Source organism: Piliocolobus tephrosceles, chromosome 10 (genome assembly GCF_002776525.5).
Source record: "Piliocolobus tephrosceles isolate RC106 chromosome 10, ASM277652v3, whole genome shotgun sequence".
Lineage (NCBI taxonomy): Eukaryota > Metazoa > Chordata > Mammalia > Primates > Cercopithecidae > Piliocolobus > Piliocolobus tephrosceles.
This window is the reverse complement of record NC_045443.1, coordinates 53,419,389-53,442,500: the sequence shown is the minus strand read 5'-3', so window position 1 is coordinate 53,442,500 and position 23,112 is coordinate 53,419,389. Positions and strand designations below refer to the sequence as shown.

Genomic DNA, 23,112 nt, shown 5'->3' with positions numbered 1-23,112 from the left:
CGAGGCCACGTCTCAAAAAAATATGTATATATTGTTTTCATTACCTCAGCCCTCCTCTTCCTATCCCAAGGCGTGGAATTTCCGGTCCCACCCCTTCCCGTGGAGCCCTTGGCGTCTACAGGCTCCTCAAGCTAGTTTCGGTTCCGTGGCTCACGCGCGGGTTCTCGAAAATCAGCTGTTTCAGTCTTTGGCCAGTCCACTAATTGGACTCCTCCCCTCGTAGGAAGTGCCTACTTGAACTTCTCCACCAATCGCTGGAGCTGCAGGAGTGGTTTCGGCTCAGCTTGTCCCGCCCTGTGTGGGGGCGGAGTTGCGGCGGCGCCAGTTAGCTCGCAGTCTGGGAAGGGCTTGACTGAGTGGCAGCCAGTGTCGGGGTGGCAACTGGGAATGGGGCCGCTCCAGACTTCCGCTGCCAACTACAAGGGGGCGGATCCGAGGGGGTAGGCCGAAGTTGTAGGCGGGGCCTGAGGCTCTAGTACCCAAGCTTCTTCTAGGGACGGGAAGTCGCGACCAGAGCCAGTGGAGGGCGCGGGGACTGCAACCCTAATCAGGTACGGGGTGTAAGAGGGTGTGCTGGGGTAGGAGTGGGGGTGAGAGTGAGAGTTCCTCCCAGGGAAGGGCGGCTGGCCCCAGGAGTTACGCCCTGGAGGGGGCAGCTTCTGTCCCCAGGTTGAAAGAGGAGCTGTCTGTCGCCTTCTCGGTCCTCGATCTTCTCCTGTCCAGCCTATCTCCCCAACCCTAATGCCCCTCCCCCAAAACTGCCCTGCAGCTTCTGAGACCCTGAATCTGGCATTGTTGGTTCGGTATCTGACGTTACTCTGCTCTGCATTATTTTTATCTTCACCTAAAAACGATGTTCAAAGATAGATAAATCTATCGTCTTTATTTGTTTTGTTAAAAAGTATAAGCTACTGAAAGATGAAACGATTGCCTAAGGTCACACACAAAATTCACTTCATTTCAGAAAAGCTTCTTGAGTGCAAAATATGTGCTTAAGAGTGAGAGATAATGAGAAAAAATTGTTTTAGCTCTTAACCTCAGTGTTTGCAATCCATTCGGGGAGACCAGGTTTTTTGTTTTGTTTTCATATTTGAATCTTTGCTGACTTGCTCCTTTAATATCAGACACTTAAATCCTCAAGAATTGGGACCTTATTATTATTATTATTATTATTATTATTTTAGAGATGGAATCTCAGTATGTTGCCCAGGCTTGGTTTCAAACTCCTGAGCTCAAGCCATCCTCCCGTCTTGTGGACCTCACAAAGTGCTGGGATTACAGGCATGAGCCACCATGCCTGGCCACCTAATCATTTTTTTAACTTATATTTTTTTGTATCATAAAAGCAATACAGACACATAGTTTTAAAAATCAAGCACTACTAAAAGGGTTAAAATGAAAATAGCCCCTGCCCAATCCCTCCCTTCCCTTGTTCCTGCTGGAGGTAGAAAGGCAGCTGATGTTTTTCATGTTAGTATAAGACTCCACCACCCCAAGCATTTCTTTTTACTTTGTAATAAAATCATGTGACCTTTTTAGACCACTAATGTGCATGAATTCTGTTCTGTTAGGCTCAGGCTGCAACAAGCTTAAGTTTCAGTTTCCTAAATAGACACCAGATGGCAGCGAGCAGGGAACAGTGGGGAGAAAGATGCAAGGCACAGCCTGCTTGGTGACAGGCAAAACCAATTCATTGTCGTTTTTTTGATTCAGAGACTGCACTCTGTCTCCCAGGCTGGAGTGCAGTGATGTGATCTCCACTTACTGCAACCCCTGCCTCCTGGGTACAGGCCATTCTCCTGCCTCAGCCTTTTGAGTAGCTGGGATTACAGGCGCCCACCAACACGCCTGGCTAATTTTTTTGTATTTTTAGTAGAGATAGGGTTTCACATTGGCCAGGCTGGTCTTGAACTCCTGACCTCAAGTGATCCTCTCGCCTCTTCCAAAGTGCTGGAATTACAGGCATGAGCCACTGTGCCCTGCCAAAAAAAAAAAAAAAAAAAAAATTTAAGTGAAGTTTCAGGATCTCACAAAGTTGATAACTTATAATCATATTCAAGATTCACAGGTCATAAACATTTCATATTCTTAGGGACTGAGCAAACCGTTGCATAGCATTTAGATGTCTTCTAGAATGGAGCTCCTCCTTCCTATATGGAGGGCAGTTTATAGGGTGTACTTACCTAACCTCCAGAAAGATTTAGCTCCTAAAAAAGCTTCAGGTGGCCGGGCACGGTGGCTCACACCTCTAATCCCCGCACTTTGGGAGGCCAAGGTGGGCAGATCACCTGAGGTCAGAAGTTCCAGACCAGCCTGGACGACATGGTGAAACCCCATCTCTACTAAAAATACAAAAATTAGCAGAGCATGGTGGTGGGCGACTGTAATCCCAGCTAGTCAGGAGACTGAGCAAGGAGAATCCCTTCAACTCGGGAGGCAGAGTTTGCAGTGAGCCGAGATCATGTCACTGCACTCCAGCCTGGGTGACAAGAGTAAGACTCTAAAAAAAAAAAAAAAAAAGCTTCAGGGCCAGCAGGGATCATGCTGTAATAAATACTTAACATCAACACTGATCTTTAAATGCTTATATTTGTTTAGTGTAAACAACAAACATATAAATGCAAAATAAATGAATTAAGGAGATAGATGAAATAAGAAGATAGTGGAAACAGTAGTTTGTTAAAGCTGGATGGTGATCCTTGTACTAGTCACTCTGCTTTAGTGTGTGTTTGAAAATTACCATTAGGCTGGTTATGGTGGCTCATGCCTGTAATCCCAGCATTTTGGAAGGCTGAGGCAGGCAGATCACTTGAGCTCAGGAGTTTGAGATCTGCCTGGGCAACATGGCAAAATTCCATCTCTACAAAAAATTAGCTGGCGTGATAGCACACTCCTGTAGTCCCAGCTCCTTGAGGGGCTGAGGCAGAGAATCGCTTGAACCTGAGAGATCAAAGCTGCAGTGAGCCAAGATCATGCCACTGCACTCCAGCCTGGGTGACCAAGTGAGACCCTGTCTTTAAAAAAAAAAAAAAAGAAAAGAAAATTCCCATTAAAGCACAAAGGCCCACTTACTGAAGCTATTAAAATACAGGTTGGGGCCGGCTGGGCGCGGTGGCTCACGCCTCTAATCCCAGCACTTTGGAAGGCCAAGGTGGGCAGATCACGAGGTCTGGAGATCAAGACCTTCCTGGCTAACACGGTGAAACCCTGTCTCTACTAAAAATACAACAAAAATTAGCCAGGCATGGTGGCGGGCGCATGTAGTCCCAGCTACTCAGGAGGCTGAGGCAGGAGAATGGCATGAACCCGGGAGGCGGAGCTTGCAGTGAGCCAAGATCACGCCACTGCACTCCAGCCTGGGTGACAGAGCAAGACTGCATCTTTAAAAAATAAATAAATAAATACAGGTTGGGGCCACAGTGGCTCATGCCTGTAGTCCTAGCACTTTGAGAGTCCGAGGTGATTGGATCACCTGAGGTCAGGAGTTTGAGACCAGCCTGGCCAACATGGCAAAACCCCATCTCTACTAAAAAAAAATACAAAAATTGGCCGGGCGTGGTGGTGGGCGCCTGTAATCCCAGCTACTCAGGAAGCTGAGGCAGAAGAATCACTTGAACCAGAGGGATGGAGGTTGCAGTGGGCCAAGATCATGCCACTTCACTCCGGCCTGGGCAACAGAGTGAGACTCCATCTAAAAATATATATATATATATATACACACACACACATACACACACACACAGATTAGGCATTTCTAATCTGAACAATTGGGCTCCACAGTGTTCCAGTGAGCATTTCCTTTGAGCATCATGTGGGTGCTCAAAAAGTTAGATTTTGGACCATTTCAGATTTCAGACCAGGGATGCTCAACTGGTAAGTAATGCAGATATTCCAAAATCTGGACAAACCTGAAATCCAAAATGCTTGAAATAGCAGATACTTAACCAGTAACACTCCCTGGAAGAATATGCACCAAACTGATAGCAGTGGTTACTTCTGGAGAGGAGGGGAAAGAACCAAGATTAGGAGTAGGGTCAACATAGACTTTAATGTTTTCTATATTTTTATTACTTGTATAATTTAAACATTTTAAATTAGTAATAATGAAGAGTCATGAAACTATGGATGATTTAGTCCAGCAAAATATCCAGTTGGGAACCCTCATTCTTCTGATGCAGAGCCCAAATGGCGCAGTGGGAAATGCTGCAGAATCTTGACAGCCCCTTTCAGGACCAGCTGCACCAGCTTTACTCACGCAGTCTCCTGCCTGTGGACATTCGACAGTACTTGGCTGTCTGGATTGAAGACCAGAACTGGTGAGGCCTTCAGGAAGTTGGGGGAATGAGAAAGGTGGTGCCTTACTTCTGGGCCCCCAGGATCCTGGAATCATTAATGGCAGAAGGGGGTTGGAAAGCCTCAGGACTACATGTGTTCGCTTCGGCAGCACATATACTAAAATTGGAAAGCCTCAGGACTACAGTAAGACTGCAGAGACACTAATCCTTCTTATTCCTGGTGCCCAGGAAGGAAGCTGTACTCGGGAATGATGATTCCAAGGCTACCATGCTATTCTTCCACTTCTTGTATCAGCTGAACTATGAGTGTGGCCGTTGCAGCCAGGACCCAGAGTCCTTGTTGCTGCAGCACAATTTGCGGAAATTCTGCCGGGACATTCAGGTACTTGGAAGGGTTGAGAGCAATGAGGTAGCACTAGGAGCTGAGAATAGAGGAGTAGGATTTGGAGAATGGAATAGTACCTGGAGGTGCAAAGGGAGACAGGGACAAATCTGGGGAAAGAAGGACAGAGTCTGGACTTGGGGAATCACTAGCAGAGAGGAGGGCTGCATATACATGACACTGTTGGGAGGATGCTATGGTGAAAAGAAAAAGGGCTAGGAACCCCAAAGGAGGAGGAAATACTGTGGACATTGGTGGGGAAGGTCTAGGATGATAGGTCATTGAGAGTGGTTGAATTGGATCATTACTTTCTGTTTTCCTATTCTAGGCCTTTTCCCAGGGCCCTACTCAATTGGCTGAGATGATCTTTAACCTCCTTCTGGAAGAAAAAAGAATTTTGATCCAGGCTCAGAGGGCTCAACCGGTGAGGACAATTCAGTGGTATTGTTGGAAACTCCTGAAATGGAGACGAACCACGGAAAGCACTCAGGGAGTTGTCTCAGAACAGCATCCCCCCCACATCCTGTGGTATGATTTCAGGCCTGAACTTAAGGCATGAAAGGCCAGAGTTAAAACATGCTCAGAGCCTCTTTTTTCAGGAGCAAGGAGAGCCAGCTCTCGTAACACCTGTGGAGAGCCAGCAACATGAGATTGAATCCCGAATCCTGGATTTAAGGGCTATGATGGAGGTTAGTAGATGTGGTAGGAGTTAGGGTGGGCAGCGTTCAGTCTAATACCTCCCTGAAAAGCAGCCTCACTGGGGTCCTCTCCCCTCTGCAGAAGCTGGTAAAATCCATCAGCCAACTGAAAGACCAGCAGGATGTCTTCTCCTTCCGATACAAGATCCAGGCCAAAGGTAGGAAGCACATTGAGGGGCTGGAGAAAGATAAGTGCCTGCTAAGAAGCCAGAGCTGGAAGTGAACAGGAGAAAGCTCCAATGAGCAGTAGTCACTGTCAGACACACCCCACTGACTGCAGTCCTGCTGCCATGCAAAGCTGGAAGTGCCAGGGTGTTTTGTGGAGGTTCAGCTGGAGGTGTAGCTGGGAGACAGTGAATGTTGAGGAAATGCATAGAAAACCAACAGTGTTTTATTTGAGGGGGTGTCTGGTCCAAGCATGACCATTCAGAATTTGCCTGAGGGTCCCATAGGTGCCTATGCTTTGGTTTCCCTTTCTTCCTCCACAAAATTCCTCCTTTCTGAATCCAACTGAGACCCCAGTCAGGAAGGAGAGGAAAGAACCCCTGGACTGACTCCTGTTCCCACCATCCAGGGAAGACACCTTCTCTGGACTCCCATCAGACCAAAGAGCAGCAGATTCTGCAGGAAACTCTCAATGAACTGGACAAAAGGAGAAAGGTGGGAGGCAGAGGACAGAACGTGTGGGCAACAGGGACCTGGAAAAATGAGGGATGTGGGGACCCTGGTCCTCTAGCACTGGCTTCTTTGTTTCTTCATCCCTGGTTGGGTAGTGGAGGGTGAAAGAGAGAGATGCTCAATACTCACATTATCTCTTTCCTAGGAGGTACTGGATGCCTCCAAAGCACTGCTAGGCCGATTAACTACCCTAATCGAGCTACTACTGCCAAAGTTGGAAGAGTGGAAAGCCCAGCAGCAAAAAGCCTGCATTAGAGCTCCCATTGACCACGGGTTGGAACAGCTGGAGAAATGGTGAGAGGTACCACCCCAACCCTTGTCCTCGCCACGCACTGTGATTTGTAAGTTGCAGTGCCCTGCATATAGCAAGATATACTGTTCTCTATTAGTCTCTGCACCCCTGAATGAGCCCTGCTCCCTGCTGACTGCAGCTCTATTCTACTCCTCATCCTCACCACCCAGGGAGCCCAGAGCCTAGTCTCCTTCAGGGAAAGGAATGAATTAACCCACAATCTGATTTTTCCTTCCTTTTTAATCACCCAGAAATATATATATATATGTGTGTATATATATATATATATTTTTTTTTTTTACTGCAATGCATACAATGACAAGAAAGGAAGGAAGGAAGGAGGAAGAGAAAATTACCTATTATCTAACTTATTAAACAAAAATGGAATCATATTGTTCATACTATTTTGAAACCTATGACTTTTTTTAAACTTAACAGTATTTTTTATATATATGTGTGTGTGTATATATATATATAGTTTTTTTTTTGAGACGGAGTCTCACTCTGTCGCCCAGGCTGGAGTGCAGTGGCGCTATCTCGGCTCACTACAAGCTCCGCCTCCTGGGTTCACGCCATTCTCCTGCCTCAGCCTCCCGAGTAGCTGATACTACAGGCGCCCGCCACCACGCCTGGCTAATTTTTTGTATTTTTAGTAGATACAGAGTTTCACCGTGTTAGCCAGGATGGTCTCGATCTCCTGACCTCGTGATCCACCCACCTCGGCCTCCCAAAGTGCTGGGATTACAGGCATGAGCCACTGTGCCTGGCTTTAAAACTGTATTATAATTTAGACTTTTAAAAATATACCAGGCCAGTCATGGTGGCTCAAGCCTGTTATCCTAGTGCTTTGGAAGGCTGAGGCAGGAGAATCACTTCAGGCTTGGGGTTTGAGATCAGCCCGGGAAACATAACAAGACCCCATCTCTACAAAAAAAAAAATTTTTTTTTTAAATTAGGCGTGTCCAGACGCAGTGGCTCACACATGTAATCTCAGCACTGGGGGAGGCCAAGGTAGGCAGATCCCTTGAGGTGAGGAGTTCAAGACCAGCCTGGCCAATGTGGTGAAACCCCATCTCTACTAAAAATATAAAAATTTGCCAGGTGTAGGGGCGCATGCCTGTATTCTCAGCTACTCGGGAGGCTAAGGCAGGAAAATCGCTTGAACTCAGGAGGCAGAGGTTGCAGTGAGCCGCAGTCGCACCACTGCACTCTAGCCTGGGTGACAGAGCAAGACTCCGTCTCAAAAAAAAGAAAAGAGATTAGGCATGGTGGCACACGCCTGTAGTCTCCAGCTACTCAGGAGGCTGAGGTGGGAAGACCGCTTGAGCCCAGGTGTTCGAGGCTGCAGTGAGCCATGATTATACCACTGCAGTCGAGCCTGGACAACAGAATGAGACCCTGTCTCTAAAAGTATATATGTACACATACCATAATACCCAGCTACTGAGGAGGCTGAGGCAGAAAGAGTGCTTGAGTCCAGGAGTTTGAGATCAGCCTGACCAATATAGCAAGACCCTCACCTCTTTTAAAAAAAAAAGTAGATAAAAAAATACCACAATTGCTCAGGTAGACTGAAAAACAGGCATATAGTACTTATGGTACAGGACCAGCATGCATGCATGCATTTGTTGATTGATTGATTGACTGACTGAGACAGGGTCTGTCTCCATCTCCCAGGCCAGAGTGCTTGGCCTTAAATGATCTGCCCACCTTTGCCTCCCAAAGTGCTGAGATTACAGGTGTGAGCCACCATGTCAGCTGGGGAGGCTTTTTAAAAGATAGTTCCAGGTGTTACAGCTCTTTTAGAATTTGTCTAGCAGGCTTTCAAGTTTTTGCCAGAAACCACCTCTACCCCCAACCCCACCCCCACCAAAAAAAAAAAAAGATAGTTGCAAATGTTTCCCAGAATAGTTGTCCCGATCGAATCTGTTTTCTCATGTGTGGTGTATGGTTGTTTTCCTGTCACCACATTGCTGATTATTATCATTTTTAATTATAGAAACAGTAAAGTACAGTAGTTAAAAATGTGAGTTGGGGCTGGGTGCAGTGGCTCACGCCTGTAATCCCAGCACTTTGGGAGGCTGAGGCGGGTGGATCACCTGAGGTCAGGAGTTCGAGACCAGCCTGGCCAACATGGCAAAACCCCGTCTCTACTAAAAATATATATATATATAAATTAGCCGGGCGTGGTGGTACATGCCTGTAATCCCAGCTACTCAGGAGGCCGAGGCAGGAGAATCTCTTGAATCCAGGAGGTGGAGGTTGCAGTGAGCCAAGATCATGCCATTGCACTCCAGCCTGGGCGACAAGAGTGAGACTCTGTCTCAAAAAAAAAAAAGTGTGAGTTGTTCAATGGGACTGCCTGGGATCACATACAAGCTTCATCCCTTACTAGTTGTATGACCTTGAGCAAGTCACTTAACCTTTCTGTGCCTCAGTTTTATCATCTGTAATGTGGGGATAATAATAGTACCTGCCTCAGAGGTTGTTTTGAGGATTAAATGCATTAATATGTGGAAAGGGCTTAATGTAAGTTGTACATAGCATATGAAAGCTGTTATGTTAAATCTGTTAGCAGTTTTATATGTGAAAATAGCTTTGATTTTCATTTCTTAGATTATGAATCGTGTTGAATAATCCTTTATATGCTTCCTGGATTCTTCTCCCCCCGCCCCCAAGTCAGTTTCTGACTCTTCACATATTTATGGAGAGGTCTTGGAACCTGGATGGGGGAATCCAGGAAACTCATGGATTCCTTCTTCCTGAATTTTATCACCCAGGTTCACAGCTGGAGCAAAGCTGTTGTTTCACCTGAGGCAGCTGCTGAAGGAGCTGAAGGGACTGAGTTGCCTGGTTAGCTATCAGGATGACCCTCTGATCAAAGGGGTGGACCTACGCAACGCCCAGGTCACAGAGTTGCTACAGCGTCTGCTCCACAGGTCTAGAGGCCAGGCAGGAATGCTGGGGGAAAGAAGGAACAAGGGAAGCCATTCTTACAGATACTGAGCTATATATTCTTTCCACACCTCTCTCTCCTCAGAGCCTTTGTGGTAGAAACCCAGCCCTGCATGCCCCAAACTCCCCATCGACCCCTCATCCTCAAGACTGGGAGCAAGTTCACCGTCCGAACAAGGTTGGCATTCCAGAACTCATTCCTGCTTGCTTTTTCCAACCCTGCCACTTTGTATTTTCTGGCTTTACAGCTCTTCCCACTCTTGGCTTTTTCTTCTCTCTTTCCTCTCAGTCTCCCTACCTCTTATAATCCCTCTTTTCTTTTTCAAACATCTGGCATATCCGGAAGGTTGAGGTTGACCACTTTCCCCTATCCCCCTTCCTTCCCACAGGCTGCTGGTGAGACTCCAGGAAGGCAATGAGTCACTGACTGTGGAAGTCTCCATTGACAGGTAAATTGGAGCAGGTAAAGGGTGGCCAGGACACGGGCTGCTGGGGTGGAGGAGATGCTCATTCTTCACAACAGGGTCCTAGGGCTATCTTCTTCCTCCTTCCGTTCCTATCTCATAGAAATTATAAGTCATGGCCGGGCGCGGTGGCTCAAGCCTGTAATCCCAGCACTTTGGGAGGCCGAGACGGGCGGATCACGAGGTCAGGAGATCGAGACCATCCTGGCTAACATGGTGAAACCCCGTCTCTACTAAAAAATACAAAAATCTAGCCGGGCGAGGTGGCAGGCGCCTGTAGTCCCAGCTACTCAGGAGGCTGAGGCAGGAGAATGGCGTAAACCCGGGAGGCGGAGCTTGCAGTGAGCTGAGATCCGGCCACTGCACTCCAGCCTGGGCGACAGAGCGAGACTCCGTCTCAAAAAAAATAAATAAATAAAAAGAAATTATAAGTCATTTCTTTTGTTGAACACTTACTTTGTGACATGCAGCATGTCAGGTACTCATTTAATTGTCACACCAACCCCATGAATTAACTATTACCGGTGCACCGTACAAACAAAGATACAGGCTTAGAGAGACTGATTACATCTCTTCTCAAGGCCACATAGCTAATGAGCTCAAGTCAGGTTTGAACCCAGGTCTATCTGATCCCAAAGACCAAACTCCTAACTTCCATACTCTTTTGCCCGATGATTTTTTTTTTTTTTATTTCTTTTCAGGAATCCTCCTCAATTACAAGGGTAGGTGCTTCACAAGGACACTGCAAACATCTGTACACTGCGTGACCTGCAGAACCACATTCGGCATCCCTGGTGTTACAAACAAGGAGGAGGGGTATTTGGGATATGGACAAAGGGAGATGGCGAGATCTGAAATGAAGTGGAACTTCTGTTTTTTTTTTTCTGCTGAGTTTTTAGAGTAATTCCGTTCCTTGTCTCCATGTATCTTCTTCCTCCTGGAACAGCTTCCGGAAGTTCAACATTCTGACTTCAAACCAGAAAACTTTGACCCCCGAGAAGGGGCAGAGTCAGGGTTTGATTTGGGACTTTGGTTACCTGGTAAGAATAGTTTGTGACCTATGCTTTTATTACTATTTTTATTTTTTTTGAGACGGAGTCTCACTCTGTCCCCCAAGCTGGAGTGCAGTGGTGCGATCTTGGCTCACTGCAACCTCCACCTTCCGGGTTCAAGCAATTCTCCTGTCTCAGCCTCCTGAGTAGCCGAGACTACAGGCACACACCACTATGCCTGGCTAATTTTTGTATTTTTAGTAAAGACAGGGTTTCACCATATTGGTCAGGCTGGTCTCGAACTCCTGACCTCAGGTGATCCACCCGCCTCAGTGTCCCCAAGTGCTGGGATCGCAGGCATGAACCACCACACCTGGCCTGCTTTTAGTCCAAAGGAACAGGGGTTGGGGGAAGTTCCCAGGGCTTGAGGGGTCTTGAAGCCAAACAGGGGTTCCAGGGACCCTAGGGTGCCCACTCTGGCAATTTCTCTCCTTCCCCTCAATTCACAGACTCTGGTGGAACAACGTTCAGGTGGTTCAGGAAAAGGCAGCAATAAGGTGAGGCCTGTACAGAGGACTCGGGGGCAGGGGGAACTTGCCAAAGGGCCTTCTGATGACTATGTCTTTGGCTGTCCCAGGGGCCACTAGGTGTGACAGAGGAACTGCACATCATCAGCTTCACGGTCAAATATACCTACCAGGGTCTGAAGCAGGAGCTGAAAGTGAGTGAAAATGGAGGGCAAGGAGAGAGAAAGCAGCTTTGAAAGAAGGCATAAGGAGGGGATAAAGAAGAAAGGCTTCTTTGGAAGAAGCCTCTTGGGGTGGATTAGCACTCCTTTCCTCTAACAAATACCTGCAGCTAGAAACATCACATCCCTCTGTGTGACTCCTGTCTTCTCCCCAGACGGACACCCTCCCTGTGGTGATTATTTCCAACATGAACCAGCTCTCAATTGCCTGGGCTTCAGTTCTCTGGTTCAATTTGCTCAGCCCAAACCTTCAGGTAGGGAGTGGGGCCAACAGGTCAAGTGGGGAGAGGACGGGTGTGGAAGCTTGGTGTGATAGGCTTCTTCTGAGCCAGCCTGCACTCCTCCCACGCCTGCAGAACCAGCAGTTCTTCTCCAACCCCCCCAAAGCCCCCTGGAGCTTGCTGGGCCCTGCTCTCAGTTGGCAGTTCTCCTCCTATGTTGGCCGAGGCCTCAACTCAGACCAGCTGAGCATGCTGAGAAACAAGCTGTTCGGTACAGATTTCTTTTTCTCTCAACCTTTCCCCAGCCTTAGTCTTTCCTGTCCCTCTGTCCTACCTATCCCAGGACCCCTGGCTTCCCTCATCATCTGTCTGTGGCTATCTGTCCCACAGGGCAGAACTGTAGAACTGAGGATCCATTATTGTCCTGGGCTGACTTCACTAAGGTAACTCCCTGAATTCCTGTGGAGCTAGATCTAGCCCACATTCCAAATACTGGCCTTCCCATGTCCCTCCTTCCCTACACCAGGGCAACTCCTCAGCTCTTGCTACCTTTCCATTCCTCCTCCAGCGAGAGAGTCCTCCTGGCAAGCTACCATTCTGGACATGGCTGGACAAAATTCTGGAGTTGGTACATGACCACCTGAAGGATCTCTGGAATGATGGGTAAGGCCTTGGTCCGCCTTGTCTCCTGGGCTTGTGCTTTCTGTGCTTGAGAGTGGAGTCTGTGCGCCCTCACGTGGCAAGCAGGGAGAGAGAGCAAAGACAGGCATGAGGCCGTCACATTTGTTAACAATGATAGCCATAGACAGTGTTTGTGAAGCATCTCCTGCATTCCAGAGCCTGATGCGCGCTCTTCATTAATTCTCTCATCTCATCCTTACGACCATGCTGAGTGGTGGGTTTTGCCATCTTCATTTCAAGTGAGGAAACTAAGTTTCAGAGAAGTTAAAGAACTTACCCAAGGGACAGAGTTGATATTCAAACTCAGGCCTATGTGACCCCAAGTTCATGCTCTTTTCACCGCACTGCCTACCAATTTGTGTAGCATTTGGCTTTTAAAAGTGCTATTCATGCCGGGCGCAGTGGCTCACGCCTGTAATCCCAGCACTTTGGGAGGCCGAGGCGGGCGGATAATGAGGTCAGGAGATCGAGATTATCCTGGTGAACACAGTGAAACCCTGTCTCTATTAAAAATACAAAAAATTAGCCACGCTGATGGCGGGTGCCTGTAGTGCCAGCTACTCGGGAGGCTGAGGTAGGAGAATGGCGTGAACCCGGGAGGCGAAGCTTGCAGTGAGCCGAGATCGCGCCACTGCACTCTAGCCTGGGCGACAGAGTGAGACTCCGTCTCAAGAGAAAAGAAAAAAACAGTGCTATTCATGACCAGGCACGATGGCTCACGCCTGTAATCCCAGCACTTTGGGAGGCTGAGGTGGGCGGATCACCTGAGGTCAGGAGTTTGAGACCAGCCTGGCCAACATGGTGAAATCCCATCTCTACTAAAAATACAAAAATTAGCCGGGCATGGTGGCGCGTGCCTATAATCCCAGCTACTCAGGAGGTTGAGGCAGGAGAATCGCTTGAACCCAGGAGAGAAGGTTGCAGTGAGCCAAGATTGTGCCATTGCATTCCAGCCTGGGTGACAGAGCGAGACTCCATCTCAAAACAAAACAAAACAAAAAAAGTGCTATTCATGGCCGGGCGCAGTGGCTCACACCTGTAATCCCAGCACTTTGGGAAGCTAAGGCAGGCAGATCACCTGAGGTCAGGAGTTCAGAACCAGCCGGGCCAACATGGTGAAACCCCATCTCTACTAAAAATCAAAAAACTTAGCCAGGAATGTTGGCAGGCCTGTAATCCCTGCTACTCAAGAGGCTGAGGCAGGAGAATCGCTTGGACCTGGGAGGTGGAGGTTGCAGTGAGCCGAGATCACGCCATTGCACTGTAGCCTGGACAACAAGAGCAAAACTCAGCCTCAAAAAAAAAGAAAAAAAATGCTATTCATGGCTGGGCACAGTGGCTCATGCCTGTAATCTTCGCATTTTGGGAGGTTGAGACAGATGGATCACTTGAGCCCAGGAGTTCAAAACCACCCTGGGCCACATGGTGAAACCCTGTCTCTACAAAAAAAACAGAAGTTAGCCAGGCACGGTGGTGTGCACCTGTGGTCCCAGCTACTCTGGAGGCTGAGAGGTGGGAAGATTGCTTGAGTCCAGTAGGTCGAGGCATCGAGGCAGCAGTGAGCTGTGATCATGCCACTGTTCTCCAGCCTGGTGACAGAATGACACCCTCTTTCCAAAAAAAAAAAAGAGTGCTATTCATCTGTGTGATCTCACTGAATCTTCGTACCTCTTCAAACCCTCGGAAGGTGGCTGTTGTCAGCAAAGTGAAGTGACTTGTAAAAGATAAAAAAGCTAAGTGGCAGAGCTTGGTCCAAAACCTGGGTTCCAAACCTAGGCTGTTTCTCCATACAAGGGGAGCAGGGAGGCAGGGGCCTGGTGGGGCAGGGGGTTGGGGGACGGCTCACAACTGCTCTCTGTGCTCCAGACGCATCATGGGCTTTGTGAGTCGGAGCCAGGAGCGCCGGCTGCTGAAGAAAACCATCTCTGGCACCTTTCTACTGCGCTTCAGTGAATCGTCAGAAGGGGGCATTACCTGCTCCTGGGTGGAGCACCAGGATGATGGTCAGCTGCTGTGCCCTGCCATTCCCACAGCCTCTCTTTTCTGCCTGGCTCCCCTCTTGCCCCTCTGCCTGCTTTTAGCTTCCTTGGCTCTGTCCTGCATCCCTCAACTGGTTTGGGACTGGGGAGCCAGAGCAGGGAGCTCCAAGGCCCGGCCTCTTCCCTCAAGCCTGCCTGTTACTGCATTCACTCTCCAGACAAGGTGCTCATCTACTCTGTGCAACCGTACACAAAGGAGGTGCTGCAGTCACTCCCGCTGACTGAAATCATCCGCCATTACCAGTTGCTCACTGAGGAGAATATACCTGAGAACCCATTGCGCTTCCTCTATCCCCGAATCCCCCGGGATGAAGCTTTTGGGTGCTACTACCAGGAGAAAGGTGGGAATCGTTGACATACTTCATTGCTAGATTGCAGAGATCTTCAGACATCCATAGATCCCACTCCTTCCTTTCAAGCATGGGAAAACTGGTATCTAGAGGAGTTAAGGGATTTGTCCATGGGATACTGCTGGTTCCTATGGGGATTGGGGATGAGACTGCCAGGACCGTCTGAGGGGAACCTCAGGCTATGTGTCTGGCCCACTGATCTTCTCTGCTTCTTGTATATGTTCCTCACAGTTAATCTCCAGGAACGGAGGAAATACCTGAAACACAGGCTCATTGTGGTCTCTAATAGGTGAGATATAAACTCTCCACCCATCCTCCCTAATCCTTTTTGGCTGTGCTTCAGTGAATTGTCAAAAGGGGGCATTACCTGCTCCTGGGTGGAGCACCAGGACGATGGTCAGCTGCTCTGCCCTGCCATTCCCACAGTCTCTCCTTTCTGCCTTCTCCTAACGTGCCCCTATTCCAGTCTCCCCAGCCTTCTCTCCCTCCTAGCCCACTCTAGTTTCCGGTTCTAGTCTCTCCTATCTCATATTTTTCTGCTGCCATCCTTAGGTTGTCTCCACAGGGGTTTCTGGATAATAATGATCATAATGACTAGTGTTAATGGGCACCTACTTGGTGCCAAGCATGGAGCTTTTTTTTTTTTTTTTTCCAGACAGGGTTTCGCTCTGTCGCCCAGGCTGGAGTGCAGTGGTGTGATCATGGCTCACTGCAGCCTCGACCTCCTGAGCTCAAGCAATACAGGCATGCATCACCAAACTCAGCTAATTTTTTGTGTGTTTTTTGTAGAGATGAGGTCTTACCATGTTGCCCAGGCTGGTCTTGAACTCCTGGACTTACACCCGCCTTGGCCTCCCAAAGTGCTGGGATTATAGGCGTGAGCCACCACGCCCCGCCTAAATATATATTTTTTGAGTCAGGGTCTCTGTCACCCAGGCTGGAGTGCAGTGGCGCAATCACGACTCACTGCAGCCTTGACCGAGGGGTTGAAGCGATGCTCCTGCCTCAGCCTCCCAAGTAGCTGAGACTACAAGCACACGCCACCACACTCAGCTAATTTTTAAAATTTTTTGTAGGGATGGGGTATCACTATGTTGCCCAGGCTGGTCTTGAACTCCTGGCCTCAAGCAGTGTCCTGCCTTGGCCTCCCAAAGTGCTGGGATTATAGGAATGAGCCATGGCACTTGGCTGGGGATAGTTTTTTATTTTTTGAGACAGAGTCTCGCTCTCATTGCCCAGGCTGGAGTGCGATGGCGCAATCTCAGCTCATTGCAGCCTCCGCCTCCCAGGCTCAAGCAATTCTCCTGCCTCAGCCTCCTGAGTAGCTGGGATTACAGGCGAGCACCACCCATGCCTGGTTAATTTTTATTTTTTTTGAGACAGAGTCTCGCCCTGTTGCCCAGGTTGGAGTACAGTGGCACAATGTCAGCTCACTGCAACTTCCGCCTCCCAGGTTCAAGTGATTATCTTGCCTCAGCCTCCAAAGTAGCTGGGACTACAGGCACGCACCACCACCACGCCTGGCTGATTTTTGTATTTTTAGTAGAGACAGGGTTTCACCATATTGGCCCGGCTGCTCACAAACTCCTGAACTCGTGATCCGCCCACCTTGGCCTCCCAAAGTGCTGGGATTACAGGCATGAGCCACTGTACCCGGCCTAACTTTTGTATTTTTAGTAGAGACGGGGTTTCACCAAATTGGCCAGGCTGGTCTTGAGCTTCTGGCCTCAAGTGATCTGCTCGCCTCAGCCTCCCAAAGTGCTTAGATTACAGGTGTGAGCCACCGTGCCTGGCCTGAAAGTTTATTTTGTGCCAGGCACTAGGCTAAATAGTTTGTGTTTATTTTCTCATTTTATTGAATCTACAAAATAGTCCTTTGAAGTAAACACTGTTACTGTTTTCAGCTAAGGAACTGGATTTAGAGTAGTCAAGTTTTGTACCTAAGGTACATGGCTAATAAATGATACAGGTCTGTTAGATTCCATAGCCCTGCTTTCAACCACCCTACTGCCTCTCAAGAATTACTAGGTATTGTTCTCATTTATAGATGATAAATCTGAGGCTCAGAAAAGTTAGGACACTTGCCTAAGGTCCCCCAGCTAGTAAATGCCAGGATTCAAACGCCAGGAGGCCTGATTCCGAACCCCATGATCTTTAGCCCTCTGCTCTTCTGCCTTCTTAGACTAGCTTCTTCTTCTACCATTCCTTCTTTCATTTAAACCACTGAGCCCTGCCCCTTTGTCTGTCTTTGGGTATCCAGACAGGTGGATGAACTGCAACAACCGCTGGAGCTTAAGCCAGAGCCAGAGCTGGAGTCGTTAGAGCTAGAACTAGGGCTGGCGCCAGAGCCAGAGCTCAGCCTCGACTTAGAGCAACTGCTGAAGGCAGGGCTGGATCTGGGGCCAGAGCTAGAGTCTGTGCTGGAGTCCACTCTGGAGCCTGTAATGGAGCCCACACTATGCATGGTATCACAAACAGTGCCAGAGCCAGACCGAGGACCTGTGTCACAGCCAGTGCCAGAGCCAGATTTGCCCTGTGATCTGAGACATTTGAACACTGAGCCAATGGAAAGTAAGTGATGAAATAGAGCTATGGAAGACGGCACACATTCCCTTTCCTACCCCTTCTCCCTGTCCCATTACAGAAAAAACTGAGCTCCAAGCTCCTCGTTGGAGAGAGGTCCATTCTGTGATTCCTTTTTTTTTTTTTTTTTTGAATTACACATGCCTTCCCCCACCTCCCTGCTCTTTGATCCCACAAGTTCCCCCTCAGGCTCTTCCCAGGACTTTCCTGCCATCCTCCCTCTCTTTCTTTGCTGGGTTGGGAACTCCTAACTAAGATCAGGGCCTCACTTTTCTCTCTGGATTACCTAGTCTTCAGAAACTGTGTAAAGATTGAAGAAATCATGCCGAATGGTGACCCACTGTTGGCTGGCCAGAACACCGTGGATGAGGCTTACGTCTCCCGCCCCAGCCACTTCTACACTGATGGACCCTTGATGCCTTCTGACTTCTAGGAACCACATTTCCTTTGTTCTTTTCATATCTCTTGCCCTTCCTACTCCTCATAGCATGATGTTGTTCTCCAAGGATGGGAATCAGGCATGTGTCCCTTCCAAGCTGTGTTAACTGTTCAGACTCAGGCCTGTGTGACTCCATTGGAGTGAGAGGTGAAAGCATAACATGGGCACAGAAGGGACAACAATGAATCAGAACAGATGCTAAGCCATAGGTCTAAATAGGATCCTGAAGGCTGCCTGCTGTGCTGGGAGGCATAGGGGTCCTGGAGGCAGGCCAGGGCAGTTGACAGGTACTTGGAGGGCTCAGGGCAGTAGCTTCTTTTCAGTATGGAAGGATTTCAACATTTTAACAGCTGGTTAGGCTAAACTGCTGCACACTGGCATTGGCCCTTGGTGGGGAGCACAGACACAGGATAGGACTCCATTTCTTTCTTCCATTCCTACATGTCTAGGATAACTTCCTTTCTTCTTTCCTTCACTCCTGACTCAATCCCTGAATTTCTTCTTTTCCTGCAGGGGTTGAGAGCTTTCTGCCTTAGCCTACCATGTGAAACTCCACCCTGAAAAAGGGGATGGATAGGAAGTAGATCTCTTTTTCTTACCAGTCTCCTCCCCTACTCTGCCCCTAAGCTGGCTGCACCCATTCCTCTCCCATAAAATGATCCTGCCAATCTAATGTGCCTGTGAAGCTTTGCACACTAGCTTATGCCACCTAGTCTCTACTTTCTCAATGCTTAGGAGACAGATCACTCCTGGAGGCTGGGGATAGTAGGATTGCTGGGAATTTAGGAATTGCTTTTTGTTTTTGAAACAGGGTCTCACTCTGTTGCCTAGGCTAGAGTGCAGTGGTGCAATCACAGCTCACTGCAGCCTCAACCTCCTGGGTTCAAGCAATCCTCCTACCTCAGCCTCCTGGGTAGCTGGGACCATGGCATGCACCACCATGCCCTATTGTTTTTTTTCTCTTTTTAGAGACAGGGTCTTGCTCTGTTGCCCAGGCTGGTCTTAAACTCCTGGGCTCAAGTGATCCTCACGCCTTGGCCTCCCAAAGTGCTGGGATTACAGACATGAGCCACTGCACTCGGCCAGGAATTTTTTTTTTTTTTTTTTTTTTTTTTTTTTTTTTTTGAGATGGAGTTTCTCTCGTTGTCCAGGCTGGAGTACAATGGCGTGATCTCGGCTTACTGCAACCTCCAACTCCCGGGTTCAAGTGACTCTCCTGCCTCAGCCTCCCAATTAGCTGGGATTACAGATCTGCACCACCATGCCCAGCTAATTTTGTATTTTTAGTAGAGACGGGGTTTCTCCATGTTGGTCAGGCTGGTCTCGAACTCCCGACCTCAGGTGATCTGTCCACCTTGGCCTCCCAAAGTGCTGGGATTACAGGCGTGAGCCACCGTGCCTGGCAGGAATTTCTTTTTATAGTATTGGATAAAGTTTGGTGTTTTTACAGAGGAGAAGCAATGGGTCTTAGCTCTTTCTCTATTATGTTACAATCCCCCCCTTTTTTGTGCAATATGTTGTTTACCTGAAAGGAAGGTTTCTATTCCTTGGTTGTGGACCTGGACAAAGACCTAGTCTGTGGAACTTAAAACCCTGAAGGTCTGTCATAGGACTCTGGACAATCTCACATCTTAGCTATTCCTAGGGAACCCCAGGGGGCAACTGACATTGCTCTAAGATGTCCTCCTGATGTAGCTTGAGATATAAATGAAAGGCCCTGCACAGGTGGCTGTTTCTTGTCTGTTATGTCAGAGGAACAGTTCTGTTCAGAAGGGGGCTCTTCTGAGCAGAAATGGCTAATAAACTTTGTGCTGATCTGGAAATGTCTCATCTCTGAACCTCTTTTATTTCTCTGCTCACAAAGGGATACCAACAAGCTGCACGGGAATACAGTCAGAAAATTGTGACCTCTCTTCCATCCACCCCTCTATGTTCCTCTTGTCATATTTCTTCTTCTTCCCTTTCTGTTTGGAGTAGCCCCTCCTGTCCCTTAGACTCTTCTAGGGGTGCTGGGGGGTATATATGCATTGTGGGGGGAGGGATGAGTAGTTATATAACTGTTTCATTGTCACCCAGCTGATTGTTGGCAGAGCCAAGACACAAACTTGTCTGGATTTGTCTGACTTCAAAGCCCATACTTTTTGATGCTGTGACTATGGAAAAAAAGGAAAGGAAATAATCACTAGCCACTTCCCCTTGTCTTTTCTTTTTTTCAAAGAATTTCAGCTACCCTTGAGTTACCAAACTTCCAAAGGGACTCCAAGGCTGGGCGTGGTGGCTCATGCCTGTAATCCCGGCACTTTGGGAGGCTGAGGCGGGTGGATCACCTGAGGTCAGGAGTTCAATACCAGCCTGACCAACATGATAAAACCCTGTCTCTACTGAAAATACAAAAATTAGCCAGGCATGGTGGTATGTGCCTGTAGTCCCAGCTACTCGGAAGGCTGAGGCAAGAGAATCACTTGAACCTGGGAGGCGGAGGTTGCAGTGAGCCGAGATCACACCACTGCACTCCAGCCTGGGCGACAGAATGAGACTCCATCTCAAAAAAAAGAAACAAAGGGACTCCAAATGTCCTTTGAGGGGAGAGTCCCATTGTTCCGGGATATTTACCTTCATTTCCCTGGAATGCCCTTCTTGCTCAAAACTGAACTCTGACTTGATCCTGCAGTGATCAGGACTCCTGTCTTTGGCCAGATACACCCTTGGCCAAGAAAGCAGGGAAGGAGACACTGGATCAGGGAGCAAGTGACCCTTAGGTATAACCCCACTTCCTAATCTGGTAATCCCATTCTGCTTGCTCAGCCATATAGGAATTAATACTAAAGAGATCCCAGTTATTCTGTACACCAGGGGGTCATGAGAAAATATCACTCTCCACCATAGCCCTTCAGAATAGAAGGGATGCATATTGTAGTCCCTTGGCCTTATTTTTCCATCGATTTATCTTTCCCAATTGAGCCTAGAAATTAAGACTCATATAGCCACAAAAATAAGTGTTTATTGAAAAAGGTACATAATTAAATATAAATACAATAAATAATCCTCCCCAAACTGCCCCCAGGAAGATAAATAATCCCCAAATTTCCCTTCCCATCTAATAAATACTCAACCTTATAAGTCAGCATCACAAGTCAGTCAGTATTGGTAATTTTCAACATATGCAGGTCCCATTAAAATTAATGGACTAATTAACCTGTTGGCTCACAGGTGCCTGGGGTGGTAGATTTATCTTGACCTTGCTGGGCCATAGAGATCTGAGTGCCATCGTTGAGCTGCTGGCTTTAGGGGCTCAGGGTTGCTGCTCCATGGGCAAAGACCCGGGCAGCTACAGCCACAAAGGCCTGGAGGCTGCGAAGGATTTTGAAGCGGAGAAGGAGGCGCTGCCATGGCTGGCTGGGACTGGGGCTTGGAATCTGCTGAGTCTCCCAGTGGTGACCCTCAGGCTGAAAGGACATAGGACACAGTCAGAGAAGACTCTAGACCCTTAACCCGCAACCCTCTGTCTCTGACACCTGCAAACCCCCATCCTCCAGGCCCCTACTTAATACCTGCAGGAGTTGGCTGAGGCCCAGTAGGGAGGCATGAAGCTGGCCCACAGGGCTATCAGGGAGCAGAGAAGGCTCCCCTGTGAAAATATCCGATCCTAGTAGCTTCTCGTAAAAAATCAGACCCTGGCGAATCCTTTGCAAGCAGAACTAGGGAGAGAAGAAAGCAATGAAAGAGGACATCTTCTTCCTACTCCATTCACTAAAGACTCACCCAGTTTCTTACTATTTTCAGACACAACTTCTGGTTTACCATGGTACCTAGCCATGTTCTCAGTCCCCTCGCCTTTATCGCCCAGCCACATCCCAGTGGTACCTGACTGTTGTCCCTGAGTCCTTGGGGGTCACAGCCATCTCCACACTGGATATGGGGAACATCATTTGTAGCCTCTTCATCTCCCTCTTCTCTTAGATCCTGGAATGGAGGAAGGGGTGGAAAGAATGAAGAAGTAAGATAAGTACTTTTGAAGCCAGCCTGACCCTCAGGCCCATGACTCTCCCAGGAACCCTACTCTCTTGCCCTCTCTTACTCCCTGATGGCCTTCAACCCTCCAGTTTCCACTCAAGGCCACAGTCTTCTACCACAGCCTTGGAGAGCTTGGAGAGACTCCTGTTAGGCTCCAGGGGCTGCCACTCACCATGTGTCCCACTAGTGGATGTGCACTCCAGGCCAGTGTGCAGAGCTTCTGTGAAAGCTGCTGGCACTGAGCCCAGGCAGGGCTGCTGCCCCCAGGCACAGCCCTGCCCTGAGCTGTCCAGGACAGCAGCAACAGCAGCATTACAGCTCTGCTCCCCAGCATCTTTTTTGCCTTCTCAAATCTGGCTGGCTCTGTGCCTTGCACCAGTCCTTGTGGAATCTCTGCCCACTTCCACTTGCTTTGAGCCTGATTCTGTTCAGTGCGTCTCTGATTTGATTCCCTCAGTTGGTCACCGACTTTGTAAGCTGCTTCCTGTTGTTTTTCTCCCTTTGTCTCTGAGTCTTTTAAGGTCCCTGCATTGTAAGGCCCGCCCTTTATACCAGCAGGTGACTCACAGCAGGTGGGATTCCCCTCCCTGCATCATCCCCCTCTGTGGGGAGCCCAGGTATGCAGCCTCAGTTCCAGGGGAAATGAGTCGTGTGGTTGCTGTGGCTAGAGGCCTGGGATGGGACACATGTGTAATGCTCTCCAGGAATTGAAATGGCTGTAGAAGGGGCGGGGACGGGGGTGGGGGGGAGTGCACAGCGGGGATGGGGCGGGAGGGGGGAAGGGAAAACAAATATTTAAATTAATCTGGTCTCAAGTTCCTTCCTGTTTGATCTTTCCCTGATCTTTTTGCCTCTCAAAGCTATACCCCTACCCCACCCCAAACCTAATTTCCTCACTTCCTCCTGCTTGAGGAAAAAACAAAACAGAAACATTCATTCATCTCCCAATAGGATGGTGAGCTGTTTGCAATGAAGTTTGATTCCTACCTGATGCCCTCTATTAGGAATAAACGGGCTTCTTTTTCTCAGTTGGAAACAGCATTATTTCAACTGGATGGTCCTGGTTTCATAGGAAAGAATGGGCATGAAGGAACTTGGAGAACTGGGAAGCCAGTATGAGGTCTTATTGCGCCCCATTTCAGGCCTCACAGTGGAGGTTAGAAAGGCTCTTGTGGGAAGGGGTTTATTGACTAAGAACCACCTGATTCTTCAACCCTAGTGGCCCAAGATTTCATAGGCTCTATAAGAGTTGGATGATGTTTTTTTCCGGACTAGTGTAAA

At 48.5% G+C, this 23,112-nt stretch overlaps 2 protein-coding genes and 1 non-coding gene across 4 annotated transcripts; 2 read left to right on the top strand and 1 right to left on the bottom strand.

Moving 5' to 3' along the window:
• Nucleotides 1–334: 334 nt before the first annotated feature.
• Nucleotides 335–19,640, top strand: STAT2 (signal transducer and activator of transcription 2). Of its 2 annotated transcripts, none has more exons than XM_026454650.1 (24): nucleotides 335–551; nucleotides 4,179–4,316; nucleotides 4,524–4,677; nucleotides 5,006–5,101; nucleotides 5,277–5,366; nucleotides 5,458–5,533; nucleotides 5,950–6,035; nucleotides 6,199–6,347; nucleotides 9,126–9,284; nucleotides 9,386–9,478; nucleotides 9,690–9,749; nucleotides 10,466–10,486; nucleotides 10,711–10,804; nucleotides 11,266–11,313; nucleotides 11,394–11,477; nucleotides 11,660–11,758; nucleotides 11,861–11,996; nucleotides 12,116–12,168; nucleotides 12,294–12,388; nucleotides 14,273–14,409; nucleotides 14,604–14,786; nucleotides 15,027–15,084; nucleotides 17,056–17,366; nucleotides 17,669–19,640. In XM_026454650.1, the coding sequence occupies exons 2-24, from the start codon at nucleotides 4,186–4,188 to the stop codon at nucleotides 17,809–17,811; spliced, it is 2,556 nt and encodes an 851-aa protein (XP_026310435.1). In that variant the 5' UTR covers nucleotides 335–551; nucleotides 4,179–4,185; the 3' UTR covers nucleotides 17,812–19,640. The 2 variants fall into 2 exon arrangements, with proteins under 2 accessions (XP_026310435.1, XP_026310434.1); XM_026454649.1 differs by having other exon boundaries at nucleotides 11,837–11,996; nucleotides 17,669–17,930.
• Nucleotides 8,132–8,195, top strand: LOC111542103. The gene has a single exon (XR_002731445.1). It is a non-coding gene; the product is annotated as a U7 small nuclear RNA (small nuclear RNA).
• A 1,158-nt stretch (nucleotides 19,641–20,798) lies between the features above and the next one.
• On the bottom strand, nucleotides 20,799–22,805 carry IL23A (interleukin 23 subunit alpha). Its single transcript, XM_023210791.2, has 4 exons — nucleotides 22,004–22,805; nucleotides 21,682–21,780; nucleotides 21,369–21,515; nucleotides 20,799–21,263 (listed from the first exon to the last, which is right to left on the bottom strand). The coding sequence occupies exons 1-4, from the start codon at nucleotides 22,163–22,165 to the stop codon at nucleotides 21,102–21,104; spliced, it is 570 nt and encodes a 189-aa protein (XP_023066559.1). The 5' UTR covers nucleotides 22,166–22,805; the 3' UTR covers nucleotides 20,799–21,101.
• Between the last annotated feature and the right edge of the window lie 307 nt (nucleotides 22,806–23,112).